The sequence below is a fragment of the Myotis brandtii genome, unplaced genomic scaffold, assembly GCF_000412655.1.
Source record: "Myotis brandtii unplaced genomic scaffold, ASM41265v1 scaffold166, whole genome shotgun sequence".
NCBI lineage: Eukaryota > Metazoa > Chordata > Mammalia > Chiroptera > Vespertilionidae > Myotis > Myotis brandtii.
The window spans coordinates 896,027-918,923 of NW_005356087.1; the positions used below are offsets into that span (position 1 = coordinate 896,027).

The 22,897-nt window shown below is 41.3% G+C and overlaps 1 protein-coding gene across 4 annotated transcripts in view; it reads left to right on the forward strand.

Annotated features, from left to right (window-relative positions):
* NHLRC3 (NHL repeat containing 3) overlaps positions 1-22,460 on the forward strand; it is a 40,598-nt gene extending 18,138 nt beyond the window's left edge. For 3 of the 4 annotated variants that reach the window (XM_005862728.2, XM_005862727.2, XM_014536837.1), the window contains 4 exons: positions 12,607-12,807; positions 17,083-17,174; positions 20,680-20,792; positions 21,903-22,460. In XM_005862728.2, coding sequence (XP_005862790.1) covers positions 12,607-12,807; positions 17,083-17,174; positions 20,680-20,792; positions 21,903-22,134 — 638 coding nt within the window. In that variant the 3' untranslated portion in view covers positions 22,135-22,460. The remainder of the gene's footprint in view (positions 1-12,606; positions 12,808-17,082; positions 17,175-20,679; positions 20,793-21,902) is intronic. The other variant, XM_005862729.2, reaches the window with a different exon arrangement.
* The last annotated feature ends 437 nt before the right edge of the window (positions 22,461-22,897 follow it).

Below are 22,897 nucleotides of genomic sequence, written 5' to 3' on the forward strand. Positions count from 1 at the left end.
TGGAGGGCCCCCCCCCCCCCCCAGTGCACAAATTTTTGTGCACCGGGCCTCTAGCTTAATTATAATGTGTCTTGTTGTCAGTCTTTTGGGGTTCATCTTATTTGGGACTCTGAGCTTCTTGGACTTGTGTGAGTTTTTTCTTCCTGATATCAGGGAAGTTTTCTGTCAATATTTCTTCAAACAGGGTTTCTATTCCTTGCTTAGTTTCCTCTCCTTCTGGTACCTCCATTATGCGGATGTTGTTTCGTTTCGGGTTGTCCTAAAGTTCCCTTAGGTGCTCCTCCTGTTTTTCAAGTTTTTTTTTCTAGATGCTGCTATGCTTGGGTATTTTTTCCTTCCATGTCTTCTAGCTCACTGATGCGGTCCTCTGCTTCTTCTAGTCTACTTTTGATGCTTTCTATTGAGTTCTTTATTGCAGCAATGTCATTTTTCATTTCTTCTTCATTTTTCTTCATTTCCTTTTGGTTTTTACACATATTGTTGAATTTGTCTTCCAACTTTTGCAGTGTCTTTATGACCATTGCTCTGAATTCTTTTTCTGACATATTGCTTTCCTCCATTTTGTTTACTTCCTTTTCTGGTGATTCCTCTTTTTCTTTCTTATGCAGGCTGTTTCTTTGTCTCCCCATGATCGCTCCTCTCAGGGTCTCTAGTTTTGTAGCTCTCTCTCACCTGCTTTGACTTAAAGGCACAAAATACAACACAACAAGACACAACGCACAGGGCACCAAAGACAAACATATTCACGATTCTAATCACCCCAAATAAAGGTGACCACCAGAGAAAAGAGAATTAGGGGATAGAAAAGAGTGCAAAAATGAAATTGAGAAAAGGAAAAAATGAAAGCGAGAAAATAAGGAGAAGAAAAAAGAAGGGGAAAAAATATATATGTATATGGGGAGAAAACTCCAATAAAACAACAACTAATCCAAAAAATGCAAGCAGCAAACACCCAGAGATGAATGCAAACAATAAACAACAACTAATTCAAAAAATGCAAAGAACAATCATCCAAACAACAAACACCCAGATGAATCTGAGGAGGCAGAGATTTCTCTAGGCCAGTGGTCGGCAAACTGCGGCTCGCAAGCCACGTGCGGCTCTTTGGCCCCTTGAGTGTGGCTCTTCCGCAAAATACCATCTTATGCGCATGGGCCACGAAGTTTCAATCGCACTGTATGTGCATGCCCGCACGTGGTATTTTGTGGAAGAGCCACACTCAAGGGACCAAAGAGCCGCATGTGGCTCGCGAGCCACGGTTTGCTGACCACGGCTCTAGGCGATATCTGACCTTTCCGTCCACAGATTGCCTCACCAGCTGTGTTTAATTCGCAAATTCCGAGTGGGTGTTGTTCGATTCAGCTGTTCCTTCTATCTGCTCTGTGAGAAGGTGCAGGGCCTGTCTGTGTATTCAGCGCCTCTTTGTCTCACCCTGGACAGACTTTTTAGGTGCTCGCAGTTGGGGAGGCTGGAGTCCCAGTGTTTGTGTGTTCGCAGCTGAGGCAGCTGGTCCCTGGGCGTTCTGGTTGTAGAGTTCCGGGAGGTATCCGAGGTTTTCCCGTTTGAAGGTAAGGCTGGGCTTCCAGTCACAGCCAGTCTCCCTTTCAAGATGGTGTGGTCTCTACGGCAGAGCCATCCGCTCCAAGAGAGATTTCAGCAGTAGTAGAGGCTGCCCAGTCAGGGGAGCCTGGTCCGCCAGTCCCCAACAGTGCTGTGAATATAGCTGTCCCTCTCTCACAAATACAGACAGTCCCTGCATGTCCACGCACTCTCCTTTCATTCTCTCACACACTATCTTACAGCCTGCTGTCCCGTCAGTAGCCATCTTGGATCTTCCATTTTGAGTTTATTCTTGTTTATGGTGTAAGTTCATGGTCAAGTTTCATTTTTTTGTATGTACCTGTCCAATTATCCCAGCACCATTTATTGAAGAGACTGTCTTTACTCCATTATATGCTCTTGCCTCCTTTGTCAAATATTAACTGAACTTAATGGCTTGGGCGAATTTCTGGGATCTCTGTTCTGTTCCATTGGTCTATATGCCTGTTCTTCTGCCATTACCAGGCTATTTTGAGGACAGTGGCTTTGTAGTATGACTTGGTATCTGGTTTGTGATCTCTCCAACTTTGTTCTTCTTTCTCAAGATTACAGTGGCTCTTTGGGGGTTTCTTTTGGTTCCATATTGTGTGTTCTAGATCAGTGAAATATGCCGTTGATATTTTAATAGGGTTTGCATTGAATGTATAGATTGCTTTGGGTGGTATGACCATTTTAATGATGTTGAGTTTACCAATCCATAAACACAGTATAGTCTTCCACTGGTTTATATCTTCCTCTATCTCTTTTATCTGTGTCATGTAGATTTACGAGTACTGGTCGTTTACCTCCTTTGTTAAGTTTATTCCTAAGTATCTTAATATTATTTTGTTGTTGCAATGGGAAATGGGATTTTTTTTTGGTTTCTGTTTCTGATAATTCATTATTGCTGTATAAAAATGCCATCAATTTCTGGGTGTTATTTTGTATCCTGCTATATTGCCGAATTCATTTATTAAGTCTAATAGTTTTTTTGGTGGAGTCTTTAGGATTTTCTTTGTACACTGTTATATCATCTGCGAATAATGACAGTTTTACTTCCTTTTAAATTTGAATGCCTTTTGTTTTTTTCTTCTAGTCTGATCACTATGGCTAGTACTTTTAGTACTATATTGAATAATAGTGGTGAAAGCGGACATCCCTGTCTTGTTCCTGTTCTTAGGGGAAATGGTTTTAGTTTATGCCTGTTGAGTATGATGTTGGCTTAGGTTTGTCAAATATGGCCTTTATTATGTTGAGGTATGATCCCTCTATTCCCACTTTACTTGGAGTTTTTATCAAAAATGGGTGTTGGATTTTATCGAATGCTTTTTCTGACATCAATTGATATGATTATGTGATTTTTATCTTCCAATTTGTTATGTGATGTATCACATTTATTGATTTGGGAAGATTGTAACAGCCCTGCATTCCCAGAATAAATCCCACTTAGTCATGGTGTACGATCTTTTTAATGTATTCCTGGATCCGATTTGCTAATACTTTGTTGAGGGTTTTAGCGTCTATGTTCATCAGGAATATTGGCCTCTAATTCTCTTTCTTTGTAGTATCTTTATCTGGTTTAGGCTAATGGTAGCCTGGTAAAAAGATCTTGGAAGTGTTTCTTCCTCTTGGATATTTTGGAATAGTTTGAGAAGGATAGGTGTTACTTCTTTGAATGTTTGGTAAACCCCTGTGAGGCCATCCATACAGAGTCTTTTGTTTGCTGGGAGTTTTTTTTGTTGTTGTTGTTGTTGTTTTACTGCTTTAAATTCATCAGTAGTTATGGGCCTATTCAGGTTTTCTGATCCTTCCTGATTAAGTTTTGGAAGATTGTATTTTTTTCTTGGTGTAAGTCCATTTTGTTCCGGTTTTCCAGGTAATTGGAATATAGTTATTCTAGTATTTTTTTTTATAATCCTTTGTATTTCTGTGAGGTCAGTTGTTACTTTGCCTCTTTCATTTCTGATTTTATGTATTTGGGTGCTGTCTCTTTGTTTGTTAATGAGTCTGGCTAAAGGTTCATCAGTTTTATTTATATTTTCAAAGAACCAGCGCTTCATTTTGTTGATCTTTTGTATTTTTTTTAGTCTCATTTCTTTCACCTCTGATCTTTATTATTTCATTCCTTGTACTTACTCTGGGCTTTTCTTGTTGGACTCTTTCTAATTCATTTAGTTGTAGGATAAGATAGTTTATTAGTCCTTTTTCTTATTTCTTAAGGTAGGCCTGTATTATTACGATCTTCCCTCTCAGGACTGCTTTCACTGTGTTCCATAGTTTTGGGGTGTTTTGTGTTCATTTTCATTTTTTTCCAGGAAGTTTTTTATTCCTTTCTTGATCTCATTGGTAACTCATTCATTGTTTAATAGCATGCATTTTAGCATCCATGTGTTTGACTATTTTTGAGTGTTCTTATTTTAATTTTTTAATTTCATGCCATTGTGACCTGAGAAGATTCTTGATATGATTTAAATCTTCTAGAACCTGTAGAGACTTTCTGTCCTAACATGTGGTCTGTCTGAAAATGTCTCATATGTCACTGAGAAGAATGTATATTCTGTAGCTTCATGGTGAAATGTTCTATAAATGTCAATTCCATGTAATCATTTATGATCATTGTTGATTTTTTGTCTAAAAGATCTATCCAGTGATGTCAGTGGGGTGTTGAAGTCTTCTTCTATGACTCTCTCCTTAGTAATCCTTCAGAAGTTTTTTATATATTTGGATGCTCCTGTATTGGGTTCATGTGTATTTCCCAGAGTTATATCCTCTTGTTGTATCGATCCCTTTAGTATTATGATTGTTTTCTCTTATTATGGCATTCATTTTGAGTTTATTTGGTCAGATATGAGTATTGCTACCACATACCTTTTTTTAATTTCCATTTGCCTAGAAACTTTGTTTCCATCCTTTCATTCTGTGTGAGTCTGTTCTAAGGTGAGTGTCTTGTAGATAGTACATATATGGGTCATGTTTTCTTATCCATTCAGCTACTCTATGCCTTTTTATTGGACCTCTTAAGCCATTTACATTTAAGGTTATTATTGATAGGTACTTATTTGGTGCCATTCTTACTCTTTATGCCTATAGTGTTCATTTTGGTTGGGACTCTGTGTTTCATGAACTTGAGTGACCTTTTTTCTTCACCAGGTTAGGGAAATTTTCTGCCATTATTTCTTCAAACATGTTCTCTGTTCCTTTCTCAGATTCTGTAAATGGCTTAAGAAGTCTAATAAAAAGGCATAGAGTAGCTGAATGGATAAGAAAACATGACCCAGCCCTAACTGGTTTGGCTCAGTGGATAGAGCGTTGGCCTGCGGACTGAAAGGTTCCAGGTTCGATTCCGGTCAAGGGCATGTACCTTGGTTGCGGGCACATCCCCAGTAGCGGGTGTGCAGGAGGCAGCTGATCGATGTTTCTCTCTCATCGATGTTTCCAACTCTCTATCCCTCTCCCTTCCTCTCTGTAAAAAATCAATAAAATATATTTAAAAAAAAAAAAAAGAAAACATGACCCATATATGTACTATCTACAAGATCTACAAGACACTCACTATAATGCCAATGTTACTGCGTTTTATGTTGTCCCAGAGTTCCCTTAGACCAGTGGTCGGCAAACTGCAGCTCGCGAGCCACATGCGACTCTTTGGCCCCTTGAGTGTGGCTCTTCCACTAAATACCGACTTCTGCGCATGGGCCACGAAGTTTCAATCACACTGTACATGCGCGCCCGCATGTGGTATTTTGTGGAAGAGCCACACTCAAGGCGCCAAAGAGCCGCATGTGGCTCGCGAGCTGCAGTTTGCCGACCACTGCCTTAGACTATCCTCCTTTTAAATTTTTTTTTCCCATTTGCTGCTCTGAATGTTTTTTTTTATTTTTCTTTGTTCTACCTTGTCTTCTAATTTACTGATTTGGTTGTCAGCTTCTTCTAGTCTACTGTTGAATCATTCAATAGTGTTCTTTATTTCAGCTATGTCATTCCTCATTTCTAATTGATTTTGATTTAGTTTCCACCTCTCATTTCAAGTTGGTGTAGCTTTCATTAAGACCTTTAATTCTCATTAAGACCTATAATTCTCATTAAGACCTATAATTCTCATTAAGTTCCGTATAATTCTCAGTTGCTTGCAGTTCTCACTGAATGGTTTGAGCACCCTTATTACCATTACTTTGAATTCTTTATCTGACAAATTACTTGCCTTCATTTCATTTTGTTTCATTTCTGGTGATCCCTCCTTTTCTCTCATTTGGAGATTATTTTTTTGTCTCACCATTTTTGCTGTTCCTTTGTTTTTGTTTCTGCATATTAGGTCAAATTGCTATGTCTCCCACACTTTCTTCAGTGGTCTTATATAGTAGGTGTTTTGTGGGATCCTATAGTGCATTGTCTTAGATCTTCTGAGCTGGGTGCTATAGGAAAGCCCCATACTTAACATATTTGGGTTCTCCTATTGTAGTTGTGTCTTGAATTTTGTTGTCCCTTTCATGGATGGCTCAACATGTAGCTAACCCCCAACTATATAGTGTGAGCAGTTGTGGAGGTGCTGATTGAATAGAACAAAATACAACACAACACATGAAACAAAAGAAACAAAGCAAAAGTATACACAAGACCCCTACAGCACCAACAAAAGAAACCTACAGGGAAGAGAGAATTAGGAAAGAAAAAAAGAGAGCAAGAATGATAGAAAAAGGAAAAAAGAAAAAACATGAGAAGAAAACAAAACAAAAAAATTAAGGGGAAGGGATATGTAGATTCAGAGCTGACATAAAGAAAATAATAATAGCCTTAACCGGTTTGGCTCAGTGGATAGAGCGTCAGCCTGCGGACTGAAAGGTCCCAGGTTCGATTCCAGTCAAGGGCATGTACCTTGGTTGCGGGCACATCCCCAGCAGGAGGTGTGCAGGAGGCAGCTGATCGATGTTTCTCTCTCATCGATGTTTCTAACTCTCTATCCCTCTCCCTTCCTCTCTGTAAAAAATCAATAAAATTTATTAAAAAAAGAAAAAGAAAATAATAATAAAGAATTAGGGGAAGCCCACCTGGCATGGCTCAGTGGTTGAGCCTTTACCTATGAACCAAGAGGTTATGGTTTGATTCCCAGTCAGGGCACACGCCTGGGTTGCAGGCTCGATTATTCCCTATTTGGGGCATGCAGGAGCCAGCCAGTCAATGGTTCTCTCTCATTATTGATGTTTTTATCTCTCCCTCTCCCTTCCTTTTCTGAAATCAATAAAAATATTTTTAAACATATTTTATTGATTTTCTACAGAGAGGAAGGGAGAGGGAGAAAGAGTTAGAAACATCCATGAGAGAGAAACATTGATCAGCTGCCTCCTGCACACCCCCTACTGGGGATGTGCCCGCAACCAAGGTACATGCCCTTGACCGGAATCGAACCTGGGACTCTTCAGTCCACAGGCCGACGCTCTAGCCACTGAGCCAAACTGGTCAGGGCTAAAAATATTTAAAAAAAAATAATTAGGGTAATAGGGAAAAGTAAACAGTTTAAAATAAAGGAGCTCAAAAAGAAAAGAAAAAAAATTAAAAAGTCAGATAGAGGGAAAGGAGATACAACCAAAAATAAGAAAAGGAAAAAATATGAGAAAGCAAGAGAAAAATAAAAATGAAAGAAAACAAAACTGATTAGTGAAAAAAAGAAAACAAAAATATTTGAGTAGGAAAGGGGAAGAGGAAATTTAGCTATATGAAAGAAACAACAGACTCGAATAACAAATCAATAAAGTAGATAAATAAGACACATTTAAAATGGGGAAAAAATAAATGAAAGAGAAAAAAGAAAAGACAAAACAAAAGTGTTGTGTAGCTGGCATGGCTCAGTGATTGAGCATTGACCTAGAAACCAGGAGGTCATGGTTCGATTCCTGATCAGGGCACATGCACAGGCTGCGGGCTCGATCACCAGTGGGTTGTGCAGGAGGCAGCCAATCAATGATTCTCTCTAATCATTGATGTTTCTATCTCACTCTCCCTCTCCCTTCTGCTCCGAAGTCAATCCTCCTATCTAATAATAGACAAACATGGTAATTGACCATACCTTCGCTACGCCTCCCATTGGATAATCAGCAAGATATGCAAATTAACCGCCAACAAAGATGGCAGTTAATTTGCATATGTAGGCGCGAAGCGGCAGAGCGAAGACTGAAGGCGGCTCCAGCTGGAGCAGTGAAGGCTTGAAGGCGGCTCCGACCGGAGCAGCGAAGGCTGAAGGCAGCTCCAGCCGGAGCGAAGGCCTGGGTCCTGGATGCCAGAGGAAAACCGGTTCCGGCAGCCAGGGGAAGGGAAGGCCTATTGCACGAATCTTTTCTCTAGTCTACACTAATAAAAGAGAAACATGGTAATTAGCGTACGACCGCTACCCTTCCCATTGGCTAATCAGCATATCCTTATGCAAATTAACTGTCAGCCAAGATGGCGACCGGCAGCCAGGCAGCTAGAAGCGAGCAGGGAGGCTCGCTTGCTCCAGTGACTGCAGACTCCAACGTTCCCCGCCTGACTTGCCAGCCTCTGAGTTGCAACTCTAAGCAACTATGTACTATGTTGCAAATAAGAAGCTAAACAAAACCTCAGAAACCAGCTTTCAGCCTGCCGGGATCTCAGAGCTGAAGTTATACATTGTTTCGATTATAGAACGGCAAACAAACCAGATACGAAGCCTCAGAGCTAGAGCCAAAGCTAAAGCTGGCCCAGAATAAAATAAAAAAAGAGAAAAAAAAGGAGCGGTTGGGAGCTTCAGTCAACAACCGCCAGCCTGAAAGCAGCCCTCAGCCCCTCACCCAGACTGGCCAGGCACCCCAGTGGGGACCCCCACCCTGAAGGGTGTGTGACCAGCTGCAAACAGCCATCATCCCCTCATCCAGGCTGGCCAGGCACCCCAGTGGGGACCCCCACCCTGAAGGGGGTGTGACCAGCTGCAAACAGCCATCATCCCCTCATCCAGGCTGGCCAGGCACCCCAGTGGGGACCCCCACCCTGAAGGGGGTGTGACCAGCTGCAAACAGCCATCATCCCCTCATCCAGGCTGGCCAGGCACCCCAGTGGGGACCCCCACCCTGAAGGGGGTGTGACCAGCTGCAAACAGCCATCATCCCCTCATCCAGGCTGGCCAGGCACCCCAGTGGGGACCCCCACCCTGAAGGGGGTGTGACCAGCTGCAAACAGCCATCATCCCCTCATCCAGGCTGGCCAGGCACCCCAGTGGGGACCCCCACCCTGAAGGGGGTGTGACCAGCTGCAAACAGCCATCATCCCCTCATCCAGGCTGGCCAGGCACCCCAGTGGGGACCCCCACCCTGAAGGGGGTGTGACCAGCTGCAAACAGCCATCATCCCCTCATCCAGGCTGGCCAGGCACCCCAGTGGGGACCCCCACCCTGAAGGGGGTGTGACCAGCTGCAAACAGCCATCATCCCCTCATCCAGGCTGGCCAGGCACCCCAGTGGGGACCCCCACCCTGAAGGGGGTGTGACCAGCTGCAAACAGCCATCATCCCCTCATCCAGGCTGGCCAGGCACCCCAGTGGGGACCCCCACCCTGAAGGGGGTGTGACCAGCTGCAAACAGCCATCATCCCCTCATCCAGGCTGGCCAGGCACCCCAGTGGGGACCCCCACCCTGAAGGGGGTGTGACCAGCTGCAAACAGCCATCATCCCCTCATCCAGGCTGGCCAGGCACCCCAGTGGGGACCCCCACCCTGAAGGGGGTGTGACCAGCTGCAAACAGCCATCATCCCCTCATCCCCCGCCCCCAGTGCACAAATTTTTGTGCACCGGGCCTCTAGTCTATAATTATAAAAGTGTAATATGCTAATTAGACCAGACAGCTGAATGACCTTTGGGACCTCCTTCTGGACATAGCCACCAAGGCGGGGCCAAGGCAGAGACGGTTAGGGGCAAACAGGTAGTCAGGCAAGCAGTTAGGGGTGATCAGACAGGCAGGAAGAGTGGTTAGGTGTGATCGGGCATGCAGGTGAGCAGTTAGGGGCGATCAGGCAGGCAGGTGAGAGGTTAGAGGCGATCATGCAGGCAGGCAGGTGAGCGGTTGGAACCAGCTGTTCCAGATTGCGAGAGGGATGTCCAACTGCCGGTTTAGGCCTGAACCTGCAGGTATTCCTGTGGGATCGGGCCTAAACTGGCAGTCCGACATCCCCCAAGGTGTCCCGGATTGCGAGAGAGTGCAGGCCAGGTGAAGGACCCCACCCCCACCCCCGTTCACAAATTTTGTGCACCGGGCCTCTAGTAAAAATACATTTTAAAAAGGTATCTTTAGGGAGGCCGTTTTTCATGAAATATTAATGTTTATTACATGTAACTTTGTTATATTTAAAATTGTTTTTCTTGAAAGAAAATATATTCATATGGCTATAAAAAATAAAAATGTATTAAAAAAAGAAAAAAAGTGGTGAAGTGGCATTTGTTTCAGAGTTTAGTGTCCCATGGGAGCTCCCTTTAGATCCTATTCTTCTCTCTGCCAATTCTGGGCTTCCTGTGAGGTACTTAGGTGCTAACCACTGTCAGAAACTATCCTCCTTTGGCTTTCAGCAACCTGTTCGAAGCTCCAAGCGATTCACCGATCCAACATTTTGTGTGTGTCTGTACTGGCCTTGGCTGCATGCAGGAAGGGCCAATATGCCCTTTAATGTAGGTTTGTTAGCGGCATGGGTCCCAGGGCTGGTTCCCCAGGCTCTACCTTTGCCTGCCTGTGCCTGCTAGCTAGCTGTCAATCTTAACCACTCAAAAGTCTGTTTCTAAAAGGGCTTTAATGTGGGGAAGATGCTGTTTAGCTTTCTGGGAATGGCATGGGTGTGTTTCCCTGTCCCAGAGCTACTATTCCATGAGTGGCCCAAATTAATACTCTGCCCTCAGCTAGACAGAGGTCCTTGTATGGAGACCAGTAAGTTTGGCTGGAAACCTGTATTTTTTATCAGCTCTCCCGTTCAGGGAAAGAGTACCACCTGTCTGGTTCCCAGGATAGTGGAGCAGAGGGCCCCTCCCCAATCCAGTCACTAACACTCCTGAAACTGTTCAAATCCTTTGACTTGGCCTCTATTTTTGTTTCCTCTGAGAAGCTCAAAATGCAGGGTGTGGCATGCAGGGCTCATGAGGGTGGGACAGGCTGTATCACCTAGGGAGGGTTTTTGTTTTTTTTTCTTGCCCTGTTGCTACTGGGAGTAGCTAGCTCCTCTCAGGAAAAATGGCTCTTGTTTTGGGGCCTACGACCAAATACTCCTGGGTGCTGCTTTTTCACATCTCTCCGCAATGCTTCCCACCCCAGCCTCTCCTTAGGCACCTCCTCCACATCTCCCTCCCTGCACCAAAGCCTTGGGTGAGTAGCTGTAAATGAAAACTCCCGTGCTCTGTGTGTTTTTTTAAAAAAAAAACAACAACACAAAAACAATAACAATGAAACTGCAGCTTTCTGTCCGACTTATTCCCATCTACCAGCTCCAGACTGCACCCTGGCCAGCAATCCTGCCACCTTTCATGGCTGGATGTTACATGGGCCACTGATCTCGACTCTAGTGCTCTGGGCTGTGGAGCTCAGCGTGGGTTTCAGGCTTATATCTTCTGAGGGAACAGAGATCTCTCCTCACTTGGCCTTCCACCTTGCTGCCATGCCGCTCCTGTAAGCTGGGTCAGCTCCTCTCAAGATCTCGCCCTTCCTACTCATCTCCAGGTGTTTTCTGTCCTTCTTTTATATGTCTCGAACTCAGCTGGACCTCAGTTGGTAATTCCAAGTGAATGTTCTCTAATTTAGTTGTATTTCCAGTCTGGCCTTGTGACTGGGTACACTACAGATCTGCCTAGTCAGCCAACATTTTCTCCTCCAACCTTTGCCATTTTAATATGTGTGCACCCCTTTGGATTCATCTTGTGTTGAACTCTCTGCACTTCCTGGACTTGCATGTCTTCTTACTTTACCAGGTTAGGGAAGTTTTCAGTCATTATTTCTTCAAATGGGTTCTCAATCTCTTGTTCTCTCTTTTCTTCTCTGGGTATTCCTATAAGGCAAGTGTTGTCATGCTTCATATTGTCCCAGAGGTCCCTTAAACTATCCTCATTTTCTTAAATTCCTTTTTTTATCACTCTATTTTCTTTTTATTGGGTGCTTTCTGTTACCTAATCTTCCAAATCACTGACTCAATCTTCTGCTTCATCTAACCTACTGTTGATTCCTTGTAGTGTATTTTTTATTTCAGATACTGTATTCTTCATTTCTGACTGAGTCTTTTTTATGTCCTTTTTTATGTTTACTATCTCTCTTTTCCATTTTTTATTGATTTCCAAAATAGCAAGGGAGTGGGGGAGAGAAGGAGAGAAAGGGAGAGAGAGAGAGAGATCGATGAGGGAGAAACTGATTGGTTGCCTCCCTTACGCATCCTGACCTGGGGATGGAACCCACAACCCGGGTATGTGCCCTGACTGGGAATCAAACCTGTGACTATTTGGTGCACAGGATGGTGCTCCAACTAACTGAGCCACACTGGCCAGGGCACATTTCCATTTATTTAGCTTTATTGTAAGAATACAGTGTATAACACACATAGCATACATGTGTTAATTGACTGTCTAAGCCAGGGGTGGGCAAACTTTTTGACTCGAGGGCCACAATGGGTTCTTAAACTGGACCGGAGGGCCGGAACAAAAGCATGGATGGAGTGTTTGTGTGAACTAATATAAATTCAAAGTAAACATCATTACATAAGAGGGTACGGTCTTTTTTTTTTTTAGTTTTATTCATTTCAAACAGGCCGGATCCAGCCGGCGGGCCGTAGTTTGCCCACGGCTGGTCTAAGCTTTCAGTAACTTCTAGTCAGCAGTGGGCTATTAGTAGTTAAAGTTTTGGGGGTGTTAAAAGTTATATATGATTTTCAGCTGTTCAGGGGTCGGTGCCTCTAACATACCTTCCCCTGCTTCATTGTTCAAAGGTCAACTGTACTTGAAAAACATGTTTGTAAAGTGGTTGTATTTGTGAAATGTCTTTATTTGCATTCCTGTTTTTATAGGATCCTTTGGTCATACTATTAAAAAATATAATTCCCTTGGTGATCTTGTTCAAGTCTTGGGTACCCCAGGCAAAAAAGGCACTGGTTTGAATCCCCTGCAGTTTGATAACCCTGCAGAATTATATGTAGAGGACACAGGAGATATTTACATTGTGGATGGAGATGGAGGATTAAATAACAGATTGATCAAGTTGTCCCAAGGTACATGGCTTAATTTTAATGGTATTATATAAGAACATTATTTAACAAGTTGGATTTAATTTGTTTAATACTTGATATAATGTTGTAACTATTGAATATGAATCTGTAAAGGGCTCAAATGTATTACCAGGAAAAAATCAGAACAGATGTGTGGGATGGCCAATAATGAATGATTCTGATAATAGATTTGCTTATTCTTCACCAAAAGCTAGATGTTTCCTTTGAAATGAACTGGAGGCAGTAGGAGACCTTATAGTGGGCTGAAGAAATAAATGGTTATTCTATCCAGTTAAGGATTGAGAGTTCAGAAACCTGGCATTCCAGAGCTATCGTGCAACTTGATTGATCAGCAAGTGTTTTTGTGTGTGTGTGTTTTTAATCCTCACCCGAGGATATTTTTTCATTGCTTTTAGATAGAGTAGAAGGGAGGTGAAGGGGGAGACAGAGAGGGAGAGAAAAAGAGAAACATTGATGTGAGAGAAGCACATCAATTGGTTGCTCCCCACAGGCGCCCTTACTGGGCTGGGGCTGGAGGCTGCAACCGAGGTATGTGCCCTTGACCTGGAATTGAACCCTCGAACCTTTAGTGTGCAGGCTGATGCTCTAACTACTGAGCAAATCGGCCAGGGCTCTTATAAAGTTTTTAGATGGGAATTTTTAATACAGGAAACATTCTGCTGAGGAAGGAAGGAAGGAAGGAAGGAAGGGAGAAAGGAAGGGAGGAAGGGAGGGAGAAAGAAGGAAGAAAGAAAAACATTGATGTGAGACACATTGATTGGTTGCCTCCAGCACGCACCCTTGCCAGGGCCGTGAATGAACCTGCCATTCAGGTATGTGCCTTTGACTGGGAATCCACCCACGACCCTTCAGTGAGGTAGCTGACACTCTAAACATCAAGCCACACTGGCCTAGGCAATCAGCAAGTGTTTTATTGAATTCCCTGCTCTGCATCCTCAGTAGTATGTTAGGTGCAGGTTCATTAAAAAGAAAACAGTTAAATGTTACTGTGTGGTATTGATTGTTAATTATATTAATAAAATTATAAAAAAAAGATTAGGAGGAGAAATTATATTGACTAGAGAATTAGGATAAGAATTCAAGAAGGAAATAGTTCTTGCACTAAACTGGGTTCAATAGGAGGATAAGAGCAGGATAGGAGGACCATTCACAAGCCTTTATTACACAAAGTCTTCAAGTGATGATAGTAGATCTTCTTTAGGAAAGGATCTTTAAGATGCATTTTATAAAGAGTTGAAAATAAGATTTTTGGATATCTTTGAGAGCTTATGTTGGGAAAATTTAACTAGGGCCAAAAAACACAAAAAAAAGCAGCTGACATCCCAGCATTATAGCTAGAGTTTACTGAGGGAACTTACATAGGAGGCACATCCCAGGGAGGCAGCAAGAAGATATGCATATCCTTCAAGCTGCATGGTAGCTGCTAAAGAATCCTATCTAATAATAGACAAACATGGTAATTGACCGTACCTTTGCTACGCCTCCCATCGGCTAATCAGCGTGATATGCAAATTAACCGCCAACAAAGATGGCAATTAATTTGATACATAGGCTCCAAGCAGTGGAGCGAGGCCTCACAGCCCCGGGGCTGGTGGAGCAACGAGGCCTCGCGGCTCTGGGGCCGGCGGAGCAGTGAGGCCTCAATAGACAAACATGGTAATTGACCGTACCTTTGCTACGCCTCCCATCGGCTAATCAGCGTGATATGCAAATTAACCGCCAACAAAGATGGCAATTAATTTGATACATAGGCTCCAAGCAGTGGAGCGAGGCCTCACAGCCCCGGGGCTGGTGGAGCAACGAGGCCTCGCGGCTCTGGGGCCGGCGGAGCAGTGAGGCCTCATCACCGGTGCCAGCAGCAAGGGGAAAGGAAGGCCTATTGCACGAATCTCTTTGTGCAACAGGCCTCTAGTTATATAGAAAAGGCCAGAATGAATAGGGTTACCAAGAGGAAAAGGCCTTGCAAGCTTGCCATGGTCAGAGCAACTGCCTGTTCCAGGAACCAGCATGCCTTTGAGCATAGGAGAGGGGTAGATCAGACAGTCTCTGAGGGGATTTATGAGAAACAATCTGGGCCAGATCTAGCTCATGGTCTGGCAGTGGTCATGTCATGGAACAGTCTCTCCTCTAAGGATTTGAAGCCTTGATTTGCCTGTAAAGAGTCTTTGTGGCCCTGGCTGGGTAGCTTAGTTGGTTAAACTGTCAGCTCGATACCCCAAGGTTGAGGATACGATCCCTGGCAGGGTAGCTTAGTTGGTTAAACTGTCAGCTCGATACCCCAAGGTTGAGGATTCGATCCCTGGCAGGGTACATATAAGAAGCAACCAGTGAACACATAAATAAGTGGAACTACAAATGGATGTTTCTCTCCCCCTCTGTTCCTCTCTCTTTCTCCCATTCTCTGTCTCTCTAATTCAATAAATAAAATTTTAGAAGAAAAAGACCCATTGCTGTTTTTTAGTAGAAAAGTGATGCTATAGAAGCAAAGTTTTTATAAGATACAATACTACATCAGGATATATTTGTGGTAAGTTCTGTCATGTGGAAGCTATGTAGTTAATTTATCACCTAGTAACTGAATTTGGTTGGTGATAGTTGAAGGAAGGTGAGGTGGAGCTAAAGTAAGAATCTGAAAATTTCTATGAAAGAAAGAAACAAATTTCGGAGATGGATTGAATATGGGTGCATTAGCTTCTTGTGGGTGCTGCAATAAATCACTAAAATTGGATGGCTTAAACAGAAATTTATTTGCTCGTGGTTTGGGAATCCAGAGTTTGAAATCTTTAGGGCGGGTCATTCTCCCTTTAAAGGCACCAGAGGAGAATCCTTCCTTGCCTCTTCCAGCTTCTGGTGGTTCCAAACACTTTTTTGACTTGTGACAGCATCACTCAGTCTCTGCATCTGTCTTTACATGGCCTTCTTCACTGTGTGTGTCTGTATCTCAAGTCTCCCTCTCCTCTCATTGGATTTAAGATGCACCCTAAATCCAGGATCATCTTGTCTCAAAATTCCTAACTTAACTATTTCTGCCAAGACCCTGTTTCCAGTAAGGTCACATTCATAAGTACTGGAGCTTGGGACTTGATCATATCTTTTCAGGGGGCCACAATGTAACAGACTACCGGGTAGTAAATGAGATAGACTATAGAAACATGTGAATATTTGAGCTCAGAAGAATGGTAAAACCAAAGAACAGCTTAGTTGGCAAGCAGAACCAGTTTAAGGAAGAGGTTGACATGAACCCTAAATGTTTCTGAGTGATGAAAAATTCACATGTAGATAACCATTAAAGAAATAAATTAATTGCTTGAAACAGATTTTTTTTTTTGTAAAGCATAAGAATTAGGCAAATCCTACATAATTAAAGCATAATATGGAAATCAACTGGATGGCAGAACGACCGGTCGCTATGATACACACTGACCACCAGGGGGCAGATGCTCAATGCAGGAGCTGCCCCCTGGTAGTCAGTGTACTCCCACAGGGGGAGTGCGCTCAGCCACAAGCTGGGCTCACGGCTGGCGAGTGCAGGAGCAGTGGCAGGAGCCTCTCCCACGTCTGCTGCCGCAGATGGTAAGGAGCAAGGAGTCCCGGACTGCGAGAGGGATGTCTGACTGCCAGCTTAGGCCCTATCAGCAGTCAGACATCCCCCGAGGGGTCCTGGACTGCGAGAGGGCACAGGCCAGGCTGAAGGACATCCCCCCCCCACCCCCCAATGCACAAATCTCGTGCACAGGCCTCTAGTGGGTACCTAAACAGAAAGGAAGGAATCTATACTAATAAAAGGGTAATATGCTAATTAGACCAGACAGCCTTCCGGACAAAGCCATGGCAGTGGGGGCAGAAGCGGTTAGGGGCGGTCAGGCTAGTAGGAGAGCAGTTAGGGGGGGACCAGGCCGGAAGGGGGGCAGTTAGGAGGCGACCAGGCTGGCAAGGGGGCATTTAGGGGGTGGCCAGGCCAGCAGGGGAGGGCAGTTAGGGGCAATGAAGCAGGCAGGCAGGCGAGTGGTTAGGAGCCAGCAGTCCCAGATTGCGAGAGGGCAGTCGGGACATCCCCCAAGGGGTCCCGGATTGGAGAGGGTCCAGGCCGGGCTGAGGGACACCCCCCCTCCTGTGCACGAATTTCATGCACTGGGCCTCTAGTGGGGTTATCATTGAAAAGTTTGTCTGCATCCTATGACATAAAATATAACATGCAAATGCGTAAGATACTCTCTATGATATGTTGCCCTAACCATATATGTTTATCATTTATAGATTTCATGATGCTTTGGTTGCATGGAGAAAATGGAACAGGGCCTGCTAAGTTCAACATACCTCACAGTGTTACAGTTGATTCATCTGGCCGGGTAAAAATACAGTGTCATTGTATCTGGAACTGTGTGTCTGAGGGTGTTTGTGTGTGTCTAAGTGTACATATGGATCTTAATGCACCTGTTCATGTCTGGACATCTGGATATGCATGTATATTATGGATGTGGATATGGATGTATTTATCCTAGTATGTCTTGACAATACTTCTGAGACTGGGTATACCAAACATATTCTAAGTATTTGAGTCCTATAATGAAAGTAGTTTCCAAATATTTAGAAATGAGCAAAATAGATTTTCTATTCACTTAAAGCGTAAAAGGAACACATAATGTAACAGAATATAAGGAATGTTACCTGATTTAAAAAAAAAAAAAAAAGTTGCTCTCCTACTAGGAAAACTACTATGAGTATTTAAATATATTTTTAATTCTAGAATTAAAGTTACTCCTAGAATGTATTGGTCAAAAGACAGATAGAAGAGGTTAATCTTGGAAGCTTGAAAAGAGAGCCATCTGGCCAAACTTTTATTTTATTTTATTTTTTCAAACTTTTATTTTTACTAGCTGTACTCTGTCTAGGGAACAGAGAGCTTTAACCAGCAAATTGTAATTTGTTTCCTTTTTTTCACCCCTAACAACTATCACGCTTTTGCTTTTGCACACCTTTAAACATGCATATTAATTCTTGGGGTTACCTTTCTATAACCAAACCCTAACCCAAAATGTTATCATTAGTTTCTTTTTCTGGTTTCCTGTAGTAGACGGTACTTCCCCATTATAGTAACTATAATAGAATGATTTAATTGTCTCCCCTAATAGAATGTAGGCTGTATGAGGGTACATATGAATTTCTTTTGTTTTATATCTTAGTGCCTAGTAGGTAGTAGTCATCTTATGCCTATTTCTTAAATGACTAAATGTCTTGGTGCACAATGGATGCATCAGACTATCCTTGCTTCATGCCATTAGAAATTTAATCCATTTCCACTTATTCTTTGCTCAGTAAGCAGCCTTCTGGATTATGATTTGGTTTCCTATTTAACAAAGTAAGAATGTTTTGATCATAAAAATTTTCAAGTATTTTCTATCATAGATAGGAAGATAATTGAACATGTGAACTTGGTATGTTATTTGGGAACTAGAAAGTTGGAACTAACTTGTCCTCATGGGATAAGAACAACATCAAATTTCTGAGCATGCAAGACAAAAGCCCAGGTAAATTCACCATGAGGAGAAATGTGTTTTTGAGAGGACTTGGAGAATGAAAGAGTTATTTCTGCATATTTGATCCCAATCCTAGGGACTAAACTGTAATTCCTCCTTGGTCATTAACCTAAGACTGTAATCCCCAAATCAGTTACCTTATTTAGGGATCAACAACCTTTCTCAAGTGATGCAATGATTCTTTGTTTCTGATCGGAGATTAATTCAGTGGCTACCAAAACTTAATACACATTGATAAAGATATAATCAGGGTTACCCTGAAAAAATAGTCCCTGAATCCACAAACCCTAGAAATCTGAAGATCCTGAAGTGTAGAGGTAGAGGTCAGTTGGGTTGGAGCACCCTTCCAGGCCATTCTTTATAGCTCTACAACCCTAGCCAAGTGTTATTAAAAATGGTTTCACTGTACATATGCCGTGGGTTGCATACATCATGTAGAATACTAGAATGTACCTTCTTGTTGTATAACAGAAGTTTCTTTAATAACATATTACAGTCAAATCTAAATTAAACCTGTTGTTAGCCTACTTTCATTCTTTGTAATTAAAATCTCACAAGCTTCCTCTTTAAATGGTTCAGCATTTTGGACATAACTTGGTAAATAGCAGGTAAAGGTTTAATGATCTAGCTGTAAGAATTATAAATGCTGTTCCAATTTTGGTGTATGAAAATTTTTTAAACCATTTATTTAGGAATATATTGAAATACCAATATTAGTTTGAATTATGTTCTATAATAAAGCATTAGTCAATTATTTTAGAATGTACAATTTTAGAAAAATGTTGACATTTAAAATTTATTTTTGGTTGCTAGGGTGTTTTTTTAAGAGACATTAAAATAATTGCATTTCATAGTTTGCTGCATTAACACCTATAATTACTACTGTGGGAGAAATTTTATTTTTTAAATGGTGTATATGTTGCACCCAAGATTGTAGGATGAAGATGCTACCTTTTAAGAAACATATTTATTGGTAAAATGCTTAATTTAGTTTAAAATTAATTTAATTTCTTTTCTTAACAGTTTTTTCCATCCTAAAGTAGTCCTGTCACTGTTTATATGCTATTAGTGGAAGGGAAATTGATTGACATTCCTAGGCTGTTTTAACCAAAGCAAAAGAAAAATAATTTCACATCTGGTTGATAGCTACTTCAACAAACCATTTTTGGGTCTTCACTTTAGTATATATAAGAAAATATACTTCTATCATTTCTGTTTTCATAGTAATCTTTCACACATCCGGGTTTCTACCAAAGTACATTTTCTACTATCTTCATCATGGTTTTTCAGAGTTGCAAGTTATGTGGTTAACCCTCATCGAAATCACATAATCATAATGGTACCCAAAAAAAGAAAGCTTAATTTTCAGCCCTTTATTTGTATTATGTAAATATTTATCATTTGTCCTATTTTGCATGAGAAATATATTTGTGTTGCAATTTCAAAAAAAAAAAATGATAGTGCAGTATGAATGAATACCTGGCTTTCCTGTAGGCTGAGCTCCCGAGGAGCAAAAATACTTTCCTTTCTTTGTTTTATTACCTGGCCCAGGAACCAACAAGTTGGCAGTACTCCGTGACAGTGAATATTAGAGTAATAAATGAATGCTGTTGCTTCAGTATCTTCAGATCATCTGCATTATATTGAAGTACACTAGTTTTTTAGTTATTCAAATGTTTAGTATAGCAGACACAGCATTATAGGCTTTGGTTTAAGATAGATGGCCATAAGTGGTTCTCCCACTTATGTAAGATCATTTCATGATATTTAACCTTTCTGAACTTTAATTTCCTATCTGAAATGGGGTTTTTAACACATTGCATACCGAATAGAAGTCTCTAAGACATACGCCAGGGACCACACGTTTTTGGGCAAACTGCACGTTATTTAAATCATCATAATGCACTTTAGGTGTTGTTTTTCAATAATTATAACATTTTTATTTACAAAAACAATTAAACAATTAAAGTTCCTAGTACTTTTTTAACGTATGGTACTGCGTAAAACATTTTCCTCTATGAAGAGGGACCAAACAAAATTTACGTAAGTATCTAGATTCGCTCCTTTTTCCATGGGCGTGAAAAACGAGAACACTCGTGAGCGGTCCTTAACAGATGGCGCGCGAAACACGAGAAAACTCCTGAGCGGTACGAAATGTGTTAATAACCTTATTTGGGGACCGCTAAGTACTGAATTAAATAATGTATGTGCAATTAATAAAAGTAAACATTCATTCTCTCCTCTCCCCTTTTATCTTTCTTTTCATTATGATATAGATCTTTTCCAGCAAAAATTTTCCTTTTTTTTGGTTTCTCAGGTATGGGTTGCTGACCGAGGAAATAAAAGAATTCAAGTATTTGATAAAGACACTGGAGTGTGGTTAGGGGCATGGAATAATTGTTTCACAGAAGAGGGACCTTCTTCAGTCAGGTAATTGTTCCCTTTTATTTGAAAATGCTTATTTTATTTGCTTTATGTTAGGTTCTCTGAAAAGCTAGCTGAAAGTTTAAAATATTTATTGTTAATTTTAAGCAGGGAAAAGGGGGGAGGGAAACCAGTATACAGAAAACATATAATCATATTTTAAATTCCAGGTAGTTATATTCCCAGTGCACTGTGTGACCCAAATATATGCTGGACCTCTTCTAGAGATTTTCCTTGAGATGCATTTGGTCAATTTTTAAACAGATTGAAAGTGAAAATGTTGATTCTGTAGCCTAACATAGATTCTTTATTTCATTTTGTGTAGAACTATGATAATGTTATTTTTTTAAATTAATTTAAGCTAATCTTTGGCTATGTCTACCTTCACAAACCTCTTCTTCCCACATTAATAGAATTAGGTCAATTTAAAATTCTCTTTTAAAGAACCCTTTAACACTCAATCTGGCCTTCTCTGTGAGTCCTTCTGATTCTTGTTTTCAGTGATTCTCCTGTGCCACTGGTCCCTGCTCTTAAACCCTTAATAAAATACACCCCTTTTCCTGATCACTCTGTATCCCTTGACCCTTCTTAAAGTTTTATCATGGCCTCTTTAATTACTTGTCATTCTGTTTTAGCTCTATTTGTTTCTTTGTTTATTCTCCCACTAGAATAAAAGTCAAGAGAGTAGAGATTTGGGTTTATTGCTCACAGCCATATTCTTGGCACCTAGAATACTGCAGGCACACTAGGAACTCAATAGTTATAAAATAAGTGAACAAATTAATCAATTTAGTAAGCAGTTTGTTATATATATATTCATATGTGAAATATTGTGCTTTTTGCTCTTTTTGTTGTTGTTGTGTATATGTTTGTGTGTGTGTTACATTAAAAAAAAACATTGGGAGCAAGTAAAAACTAATCCAGCATATTATGAATCTAGAAAATGTGCTACAAATAATTTATCAACCAGAGAGCTAATAAAATTATTTGGGGAAAATAAAAGCCTTCAGCAAGTAGGTACCTGCTGTTTATCACTGGTGGGGATAAAAATGTTGAGAAAATAAACATTTATGATAATTTTACATTAATTTGTTATGTCAAATGTGTTCTCTTTAGATTTACTCCTGATGGGAAATATTTGATTGTAGCCCAGCTGAATCTTAGCAGGCTCTTATTTGTGGCAGCACCCCCAGTGGGAAGCATTGGCTACTGTTCTGTGATAAGCTCAATCCAACTAGCAGATCAAGTTTTACCTCATCTCTTAGACGTCAGTGGAAAGACTGGAGCAATATATGTAGCAGAAATTGGAGCAAAACAAGTACAAAAATATGTCCCTTTGAAAAGCTAATTTCCTATAATTCCATTTATTATGTATCTCTCCCTGGAGATCTTGCAAGTGAAGGTTCAGATTCTCAAATTCACTGTTAATGTTCAAGCGCAATAATTCATGTTTTTATTTTTACCCGATCTAGTATCACAAAATTTGTTTTTATAAAGTCATTAAGAATTTTATGTTGTGTCAACCATTCTTGTAACTTGAGAAACAAATGTAACTCTAAAAAACATGGGGTCAAAAGAGGGACTAAGGTGGAAACCTAGTTATTTGTCCTGATAAACTAATTATCCTTGGGAGATGGGGGAGAAACAAAAATAAAAAATGGGTCTTTCGGATAATTTATTGAATTTTACGTGAAGACTACAAAACTCCAGTTAGTTCACATTATATAAAATGAACTGCTTAAAAGATCAAGTGAAAGTGCTGTGGTCGGATCCAGGCTCGTTGTCTTGCAGAATCAAAGAATGAGTTCTCGGACGAAGAAGGTAAGTGGAAGCAGTTTATTGAGAGATAGACTCCCTATAGCAGGGAGTGGCCCCAAGTGGGTTGTCGCTGAAGTTCCTTTGTTTAAGGGCAGATGTATGTCTTCTTGGCTCTTTTTTCTTTTTTTTCTTTATTAAGGTATTACATATGTGTCCTTATCCCTCCATTGCCCTCCCCCCACACCCCACTTATGCCCTCACCACCCTGGTGTCTGTGTCCATTGGTTAGGCTTATATGCATGCATACAAGTCCTTTGGTTGATCTCTCCCCCTCCCCCCACCCGCCCCTACCT